Source organism: Hirundo rustica, chromosome 16, assembly GCF_015227805.2.
Source record: "Hirundo rustica isolate bHirRus1 chromosome 16, bHirRus1.pri.v3, whole genome shotgun sequence".
NCBI classification, from domain to species: domain Eukaryota; kingdom Metazoa; phylum Chordata; class Aves; order Passeriformes; family Hirundinidae; genus Hirundo; species Hirundo rustica.
The window spans coordinates 2,431,511-2,441,743 of NC_053465.1; the positions used below are offsets into that span (position 1 = coordinate 2,431,511).

General features: G+C 49.4%; 1 protein-coding gene across 1 annotated transcript; it reads left to right on the forward strand.

Annotated features, from left to right (window-relative positions):
* Window positions 1-391: 391 nt before the first annotated feature.
* TFAP2C (transcription factor AP-2 gamma) lies at window positions 392-9,162 on the forward strand. Its single transcript, XM_040080050.1, has 7 exons — window positions 392-624; window positions 1,821-2,297; window positions 2,534-2,585; window positions 4,121-4,343; window positions 5,014-5,132; window positions 6,454-6,595; window positions 8,342-9,162. The coding sequence occupies exons 1-7, from the start codon at window positions 577-579 to the stop codon at window positions 8,625-8,627; spliced, it is 1,347 nt and encodes a 448-aa protein (XP_039935984.1). The 5' UTR covers window positions 392-576; the 3' UTR covers window positions 8,628-9,162.
* Window positions 9,163-10,233: the final 1,071 nt, after the last annotated feature.

Below are 10,233 nucleotides of genomic sequence, written 5' to 3' on the forward strand. Positions count from 1 at the left end.
GGGAACAGCCGGGACTGATCCCACAAACCCCAAAAAGATTTCAGCACTTGTGGGAACTGAGGAACACCCGGCACTGCTCCCACAAACCCCAAAAGAGCGCAGCGCTCGGGGGAGCGGGGGGAAGCCTGGGGGGATGCCCACGCCTGACCCTTCCCCGCGGGGCAGCCCCGGCCCCCCACACCCCGAGGGGGGCTCGGAGGAGGGGGTCCGGCTCCGCGCCGCCCGCCCGCCCTCCGCGGGCGCGGAAGGAGTGGCTTGGGGCTGCGCGCTCCCTCCTGAGTGGCTGGCGGCCGCGGCGCCCGAACCATCCCTGGGGAGGAGTTAGGATAATCCTATTGCCATTAAGGGCGTCTGGGCAGGGAGGAAAGGGAAAAAAAAAAAAAAACCCAACCCAAAAAAAACCCGAGTGACCATAAGCTCGGAGGGTTAGTCCGCCAGCTGCCTTCATGCCTGCCAACTGAGCTCCGTCCGGGCCGCCGCTGCTCGTCCCCAGCGCCGGCGTGGATTTACCGCCCGTGGCGGGGCCCGAGCCGATCCGTTCGCCGCACCGCGCACCTGGTCCGGACGCTGGACGCCATGTTGTGGAAACTAGCAGATAATGTCAAGTACGAAGAGGATTGCGAGGTGAGAGGCTGCGGGGAAGGGCTCTCCGCCGGGGAACGGGGGTCCCGCCGCGCCCCCCGGCCGCGCTGCGCGCCCCGCTCGCTGCCAGCCCGGCGGCGCCTGCTGTCCCTGCCCCAAGACCCCGCTTCGCCTTTTTATTTGTTTTTTTTTCCCTCTCTTTTTCCTTTGGAAGTGCGATTTTTCCCCCCCATATTTTTATATATTTTTTATTTTTTAATATTTTTTATATTTTAAAATATTTTTTCTATTACTTTATATTTTTCTTTACCGGGACTTTTTTGAACACTCGAGATGAACGGGGCTCCAGCTGGGAGAACCGAGCTCGCGTCCCGCGTGGAGCAGCGCCGTGCGGGAGCGGGGGATGCCATGGAGCGCACCGCAGCGGGCGGGGAGCGGAGGGGCCGGCAGGTAGAGAGCCGGGCAGGGCGAACCCTTCCTCCCCACGTTCTTCCCCCCCGGGAGCGGCTCCCACCGCCCCGAGGTGCTCCCGGGTTTGGATCTCTCCGAACTCCCCCGTGTCCCCCCGGCTCCGCCCGCTCGGCTCCTACAGATTAGCTGCAGCCCCCGCTTCACGCTCCATTGGGACCCCATTCACCTCTTATTAACCAGCCCTGTTATTTTAATGACCGTGAAGCCAGAAGCTGCTGAATCCCTGGATCGGCTCAATGTAGACATTTCAGCCTCGAGTGCGGGGATCGGGAACCGGGGGAGAAGCGGCGGTGGCGCGGCCGGGGGCGGCAGCGCGGTCCCTGCCCGTCGGGCAGAGCCGGGAGCCGCGGCCCGGGCGCCCCTCGGGGCTGGTGAGGATGGGAGTGAAGGACCGGGGGTCTCCCATCGCTCCGAGGGCCCCCCCGGCCCCGCCGCCTCCTCCCCAGCCGAGGCAGCGCGGCGGAAAGGCGGCCGCGTCTCTGATTTGAATTTTTTTCCAATTTTAATGATTCTTCTGCTGACTCGCACAAGCGGGAGAAGGGCTGGTCTGGCGTAGCCGCGATGGGGAGAGCGGCGAGAGCTGCTTTGTAAAAACCTCCTCCCTGCGAGCGGGGCTGTTCCTTCCCCCAAATCCCTTAAAAACCCCAAACTCCCCGGGCCGGGAGCGGGGCGCCTCTCGCTCTCCTCTCTCCTTCCCCGCGGCCGCCGTGTCCCCGGACCCCTCTGACGGTCCCCCGCGTTGTTCCCCACCCCCGTGTGCTTTCCAGGACCGGCACGATGGCAGCAGCAACGGGAACCCGCGGCTGCCGCACCTCTCCGCCGTCAGCCAGCACCTGTACAGCCCGGCCCCGCCGCTCTCGCACTCGGGCGCCTCCGACTTCCAGCCCCCCTACTTCCCACCCCCGTACCAGCCGCTGCCTTACTCGCAGTCCAGCGACCCCTACTCGCACCTGGGGGACCCGTTCTCCATCAACCCCCTGCACCAGCCGCCGCCGCCGCCGCCCAGCCAGCAGCAGAGCGCTTGGCCGAACCGGCAGAGCCAGGAGCCGGCGGGGCTGGCCCCGCACGCCCGCCCCGGGCTGGTGCCGCACCTCTCGGCGCTGGAGAGCGGCTCTGCCGGCAGCCGCCGGGAGACCTTCCGGCGCTCCGAGCTGCTGCTGCCCCACGGGCACGGGTTGGACGCCTCGGCGCTGGCCGATAACCTGGGATTGCACGACATGGCTCACCAGATGGAGGAGGTGCAGGTAAGGAGCGCCCGGAGCCCCCCTCGGTGAGGTGGGACAGGCGCCGTGCCCTAATGCGCATCCCATCCCCGTCCATGCAGAGGAATCCTCGTTTTCTTCGCCCCTCGGGATGCGCGGGGAGGGGGGTGGGTTTCCCCCCCCCAAAAAAAACCCAAAACAACAAAAAAAAACCCCGGCTTTTTAAAACCCTCTCAGCTCTTCCAGGTGCGAAACTTTCTCCCCCTTTCTCTTTGCAGAATGTGGAAGATCAACACTTACTAATGCATGACCAGACAGTCATTAGAAAAGGTCAGTAAGGTGGCGCGGCAGTTTTACTTTCCCTTGTCAATAGTTAAAAGTTTCGTGACGCGCCGGTGAAGTGACGCCCTGTGATTTTTATATAAACACCGATCCTTTGGGATCGGGAGGGCCGAGGAGTTTTCATTCCGCTCTCTGTCGCTGGATTCTCTGACGCTGGCCGAGGGAAGGTGGCGGCGGGGACAAACTGCCCTGGGGTGTGAGACTCCTCCGGGGACACGGCTGTCCCCCCTCGTGTGCTCCTGTGTTATGGCTTTAATCGAAAGCAGGACCTTGAACAGATTTTAATCTTTCCTGAAATATGTGTGTAAAATGACACGGAGCTTTTATTTTATTTTGTTTGTTTGGGTGGGGGTTTTTTGTTTGTTTGTTTTTGTTGTTGTTGTTGTTGTTGCTCCTAGCACTTGAAGACATTTTTTTTTCCCCAACTATTTTTTTTTTTTTCAACTTCTTTGCAAGACATGAAAAAAGACTGGCAGAAGACTGTTTGCCTTTATCTTAATCGAAATTGGTTTGTAGCTGAGGTTTTGAGGAAGGAGGAACACGTATTGACTCAATTTACAGTAATTTAGGGTGTTTTTTTCCCTTGCTTTTGTTTTTAAACAAATTTGTGATTTAAAAAAAAAAAAAAAATCAGAAGTTTCCTCTGAAGACTTCAAACAAATACCTAACTGAGGAAAAGCAGAAGTGTGTGTCAGAGCGCTGATTGCTGCCTTTAGCTCATGGGAGAATAATTTCGCTGTCAGATGCACCACTGACAAATCTTCCCCCTCCGGGAGTGGGGCCGACCTCGGCTCTTTAACCCTTTCGGCAGCAGCACTGGGTGAACTGGGCGGATTGGCGAGGGGATGGAGAAGCTGGATCTGTGGTTTGCTCCTTCCAAAGCCTTTTGTTGTCCCTCCTCACCTCGAGGCTGAAGCTTTAACGAGGAGCAGCTCCTCACTTTCGGTTCTCCCCTGGGCTGCGTCCCCCTCTGCTGTGCTGCTGCCTGGTAGGAATTTGTCGGGATTAAATTCCAAAGGCGGTCTCTTAAATCTGCGTGTGCGAGGTGGAAGATGAAGCCCAGCAGGAGCTGGGAGGTTTCTCCCTGCCCTGGCTTGGGAAGGGTTTTGGCAGTAGCTGCAGGATGTTAATTTGGAGGCGGTTGTAGCAGCGAGTTTTTGTGAGCACGGCTTTGCTGCTCCAGAGGTGTGGGGTTTGGTTTGTGTGCCTTGAACAGCATCCTTAGGGTTATGGTTAAGGTTAAAATACATATAAAATATATATATATATATTTTGTTGTTGTTGTTGTGTTTAGCAATTCCTCCCAATCCAGTGGCAAAATCCAGCTGGTCAGGAGTAGTTTTGGGGCCCTTTGGGTCCCTGTGCTGCAGATGGGTGCTGCGCACGGGCCCCAGTGGCGAGGCCATTTAACACCAAACAAAAGCCTCTCTCCCGCGTTGTTCTCATAGAAAAACAACTCACTAGCCACCTCCCGTTTATTTTTCCCGTTTCTAAAACACCTGCTTTCCCTCCTCCGCCCGCAGGTCCCATCTCCCTAACGAAGAACAGCTCTCTGAGCCTGCCCTGCCAGAAGGATGGATTAATTGGGGTGGTGATCAACCCCAACGAGGTGTTCTGCTCCGTGCCGGGCAGGCTGTCCCTGCTCAGCTCCACGTCCAAGTACAAAGTGACAGTGGCGGAGGTGCAGAGGCGGCTCTCGCCCCCGGAGTGTCTCAATGCCTCTCTGCTAGGAGGAGTCCTGCGAAGGTAGGATGCCTGCCCGCCCTCCCTCCCTCCCTCCCGTTGGTGTTTCCCCGGTGTTTGTGTTTTCCCCTTGTTCTGCTGCGTGTGAGCAGCCACATCAGCACGAGCACGGAGCCTTTGAGCCAGCTCCTGATTTTTGAGGCGCCCGGAGAGGCTGAATCCTGATAGGCTTTGGAAATAAAACTTCTTTGCACTTCTGCTGCCTCTGGAGAAGTGCTGTTAACAGCTCTGACAACGATTCTCGTTCTCTGTTTAGAGCTGAGGTTTTGTCTCAAAACCAGCACATGGAGCTGTCTCTGATTCCCAAGACCCTGTGGAATGATTTTTTATTTTTTAATTAAATCTCATGGTCCTGATTAATCATTACAAGGACATTTTCTACTTTTTTTTTTTTTTTTTTTTCATACACTTAATTTGGCTTGTGATGATTCTACAGCTGTTGGCTTCAGTGGTACAGTTTGAAATATTTTTAATTTTGACCTGCTGTGTTTCATCCTGGCTGGTTTGAAGCAGAGCATTTAAAAAGTAGGTCACTTGAAAAGAGCCTGTTTTTTATCTTCTCCCCACCCCTGTAGAAGCCTATTGAATGTCAGTAACTGGAATTTCTCATCTTAAAAAGAAGTGTTCCCTGAAGATAAATAAGGCCATTTTTTTTCCCCCTCTTTAATTACAGAGCCAAATCTAAAAATGGTGGCAGATCATTAAGGGAAAAACTGGACAAAATTGGCTTGAATCTTCCCGCTGGCAGAAGGAAAGCTGCAAATGTGACACTATTGACATCTTTGGTGGAAGGTCAGTCCCGAGTGTTTCTACAAAATAAACTTCCTCCCCTCGTGCACAGCTTTTATCCTCTAGGCAAAGCATGGGAAGGTTAAAAGTCCCTGAAAGTAATGTGGGGTTTTTTTTGTTTGTTTTAAGGGGAGCAGGGTGGGGATGTTGCAGCACCTAAGGAAGGGCTGTGCTGCCTTTGAGGGGCTCCTCTCTCCCTGTGAGCCCTGCTCACACACACCCAGCTCCTCTCTTCCCTGGATGCTGGCAGGGATGCAGAACTCCTGCAGAGGCACCTTTGTCCAGTCTGTCTCTTGAGGGTTGTTTTGGATTCCCCAAGGGTGAGACGAGGATAAAGGGGTGAAACTCCTCACGTTTCGGGTTTGGTTCCTAGCTGGGAAACTTTGGGACTCTGGGACAGCTGACTGCAGTCCTGCCCTACCTCAGCGCTGTGCTCAGGAGCTTTTGCTAATAAACAAGCTTATTAAAGTGAGATTTATGGCTTTTGACTTCCTGCTAGGAAACTGGAGCCCCTTTAATCTGTGCCATGCTCTGTGGACCCTCTGTCAGGGAAGCTGACCTGAAGGGTGTGCATATATACGGACGTGTGTGGTTTACATTTGGTGCTCCTGCTCCCAGCAGCTCCTGGTAGCGGCACGGTTTGACAGGAACAGAAGCAGCAACTGAAATGAAAAGAGTGAAAAATGATCCAGCAGTACCTTCCTGCCGTTTAAAATGCTGCAACTTGCATTTAAAAGCTTTCCTTGGAAGTTTCAGAGAGCTGATGTGTGTGCACATGCACACAGGCACATTGCACTGATCACACCAATGTCTTTTTATTAGGCCTGGTCAAGTTGTTTTAATGAAAAAAAACCCCAAAAAACAAAGTGACCTGGTCATACACCTTGCAATTTGGTTTTCTGCCTGAAAATTCTTGTGAAAAAATATTTCAAAAGCATGCTAAACTGAAAACTTTTATTATAATCTGGGATTTAGTTGGCAGATATTTTTAAATATGAGCGGACAATTTGATCTTGACTGAATTGTCTTCTTTGCTGTGCAGTTATTCTGGATAGAGACAGGAATTTTCCTTTCTGGTATAAAAGCAAGAGAATTCTTTTTTGTAGCAGTCACCCTTTAAATCTCTTTTTTTTTTTGTCCTGATACACACTTACAAAGAAACACTGATCCATCAATTCAAAAAATGGTAGTGAGTGATAAAACGGAGCCTTTTTCCAAAACAGGAATACACTCCACAACTCCCCAGCGTTTTTCCCTTAAGGTCCCTGATTTCCTTCCAACCGATGATGTACAATTTAACAAGCCCTCCCTTTCACCCATCCAGGTGAAGCTGTGCATCTTGCTCGTGACTTTGGCTACGTGTGTGAGACAGAATTTCCTTCCAAAGCGGTGGCTGAATATTTAACCAGACCGCACATGGGCCGCAACGAAATGGCAAACAGGAAGAACATGCTTCTTGCTGCAAAGTAAGCTTTCAGCTTGGATTTTATCCCTTCTCTCCTCTTGGAGCGTGTTTTTCGTCTGACTGTGACTGCCTGTGTCTGGGGGATAGTCTGGTAGATTTTTGCGTGTAATTTTAATTAGGGGAGATGAAGCAATTCTTTTTATTTGGTTTTGGTTTGAATTCAGCTGTGGCAGCAGTTCTATTTTAGTCTGTACCAGTAAGAAGGGTAACAAGCCCGTAGGTAACTGAAGCAGTTTGGACCAGTTCTGTTCAGCTGCGGGAAGAGCTTCAGGAAAAGCCCTGCGCCAGGACAGCTCCCAGGAAAATGTGACCCCAGGTGTGACAGGAGGATGTGGGGAGCAGGGCCTGGGAGCGTGAGCAGTGCCAGGACTGGAGCAGGAGGAGCTCAGCCCGTGTCCTCACAGCTGCCTTTGGCAGCAGCGGCTCCCAGCGCTCCCCGGGGACTCGGAGCTGCTGGAGAGTCCCGTTCTGCCTGTTACGGATGGAGGGGTTTAGAGCTCGCTGGAAGCATCCCTTGGTGGGTGTGGAAAGTCCCTGTGCTTGAGCAAATAAATCCCTGTGACAAACCCCGGTGGAGGGGGAAGCAGAGGAGCTTTGTTGTGGCTGTTCTGCAGACACCCTGCACCTGTGAATAAACGCTGTCCTGAGCAGGTCCCTGGGAGGAAATACCTGCGTTGAGTTGAGCTTATAAAAAACTGGTGTTTGGAGTGCTCAGCTGTCCCCTTTTTCCCCTGCTGAGTTCCTCTCCCAGGTTTAACAGAGCTTCAGTTCATGGTTTGTTCTGCTCTGAGACGTTTTCTGGTTTGGGGTAGATGTCATTCCTGCCTTTGACAGCACCCTGGCTCTGCAGAGGAGCTGAGAAAAACCTTCCTAAACAGCTGAGAAAGTTGACTTTGTGCTCACACCAGGCATGCAAAACACACTCCTGGTGTTGAACCCACCCAGCCTTCCTTTAAAAGAGATCTTTTTTACAAGAATAGATCTCTTAAAAATTTAGAAATCCAGCCTCCCTTGCCTATAGTTTGAACAATATGCTAATTTTTCCTGAGCTCTCCTCCTGCTCCTGAGTATTTTCATTATTGGCATTGCAACTGGCACTAAGGGAAAAAAAAACCCTCTGGAAGACGTTTGCGCGTGAGAAATTCTGATAAAGTGATGATTCTGTTAAGATTGCTCAGCTCCTGTGAAATCCCTTCAAGGGGACAGATTTACAAGCAGCAAACAACATATGCCGGAGCATTATTAGGCGCTCGTGTTTTGCCAGGCACATGTGTGAGTGTTTGCAGGATCAGGGCCTCCCTGCATGTCCGTGGAATGTGCACAGCTCAATTAAATCAGCTCCTCTTCGGCCGCCCCGGCCTCTCTGAGCCGCTCAGCTGCAGCTGGGAAAGTTCTCAGGGAAACCAGCGCCGGGTTCCCGCTCCCCGCTTCCAGTCTGGAGCAAACGGTGCAGAGCCAGGCGGGCACCAGAGGCGCAGAGATTGTTGTGCACGGTGGTTTTTGTGACGGGGGATGCAACAGAAGGCTGGCCAGGGAGTGGTGCTAACAAACAGAAATCTAGAAATCTAATCTCCCTTGCCTATAGTCTGAACACGACGCTGGTTTGGTGGTTGTTTTTTTTTTTTTTCTTTAATTTTAGACACCGAATTCCTCATAGTTCCCGCGCAGATGCCAAATATTTGCGAATTTCTGGGTTGTTTTTGTTTATTTGAGCGGTGTAAAGCGCGAGCCCTTTTGTGTGTTGCAGGCAGATCTGCAAGGAATTCACAGACCTCCTCACTCAGGACAGAACCCCTCTTGGAAACACAAGGCCCAGCCCCATCTTGGACCCTGGCATCCAGGGCTGTTTGACTCATTTTAGCCTGATCACACATGGCTTTGGGAGCGCTGCCATCTGTGCTGCCATGACATCCGTCCAGAACTACCTAAATGAAGCGTTAAAAATAGCAGACAAATCCTACATGAACGCTGGCGACCAGAGCCCCGCCGAGACCAACAAAGCCATTGACAAAATGGACAAGCACAGGAAGTGAAAGGAGAAAAACCCAGACTTTACCCTTCCTCCTACACACAGACTGAGATGATCTTGCCAGGGGGAACGCAGAGATTTGGGTGGGGTTTTTGTGAGGTTTTTTCTTTTTTATTATTTTATTTTTCTCCTTTTTTTTTTTTTTTTTTTTTTTTTTAAAGAAAAGGGGAGAGGAAAAAAAAAAACCAAAAAAAATGAAAAAAAAAAAAAATCATTCAGGATCTTCACTCCTGCTGGATCCGTGAGACAAGTCTTGCTAAAAGCTGCAGTGTCCCTGTTGTGTGGAAGCAATTTACCTGAAGATAAGTACCTGGGAGAAGTGTATCCAATCCTTTGCTGTAAAAGTGGTGCTATAAAAGGGGGGCTTGATGGAATTTTACAGAGGGATTGATGTAGATTCCTTTTCCACATCTCGGTATCTGGCGGGTGACCAGCTTCACGTGTAGTTTTTAAGGGACAGATTTTAGATGGAAGCCTAAAGTTTTGTTCTCTGATACAATTTCAGGGGTTCATTCTCTCGAAACGCAACAGTGACAATAAAGCAGTATTAAACATTGGTATAGAGATTTATGTGCATTAATTTTTTTTTTTTTTTGTGAACACCTGAAAATAGTAAGATTATTCTGTGGGGTTGTTTGTTATTTTTCCAGATTTTTTGTTTTGTGTTTGTGTTTTTTGGTTTTTTTTTTTTTTTTTGAGGTTTTTTTTGTTCTCTTTAATTTTGTTTTTATTTCCTTTGTTTTCAGATTAACATAGGAGAGTACTAAAATCCTACTAGACTTAAGATGGCATTTGACATGCTTATTTTTTACAGAAATATTCAGGCTTTTAAGGACTGCAGCAATGGTGGCTGCAGTTTATATTACCTTGGTATTTTTTTAACGAGGACTAGTTCAAAATGAAAATACTTTTAGAAAATTCACTTTCTGTGTCTAAGGATATTGCAGCTTTATTCACATATTTATATTGTCTTGTTTTTAAATTCGGGGGGGAAACTTGAAAGAATAGGCACATAACTTTTTTTTAAAACTTTTTTTGTTGTTGTTGTTTTTGCCTACTAAGGCCAAAAAATACTTCCAGGGAGGCTTTATGTGTATTAAGGGAAGCAGTGTGTTGAATGTAAATATTTATTTATGTGTAATTTAATCGGATTTGTAAATACTGGTGAACTTTTTAATACTTTTTTTTATAAATGGGTTTCAAATTTTAATTTTGGTAAGTATTTCAAAGGTAATGGGTAAGCTAAACATATCTTTAGGTTTATGCACAGGTATGTTATACAGGGTATTTAAGACTTTTTTTTTTTTTTTTTTTTTAAATCTCAATTCTTGCCACTGAAGATTAGATTTAATCTGAGGTGTTTGTTTCACAAAGCAATAAATTTGTGCATCATTCACCTGGTAACTGAGTAGACATGCAAAAAAGAAAAAGAAAAAAAAAAATTTAAAAAAAACCACAAAAAAACAAACCGAGTGTGTGAGTTAGTGTGTATGTGAATAATGGAGGTTATACGGAATAATTCGCATATTTGTAAATGTTCCCACTATAATTCTGATGTATATGATAACCATACAATAAAAGTATTCTGGCTAGAAGCATGGAATGTTTTG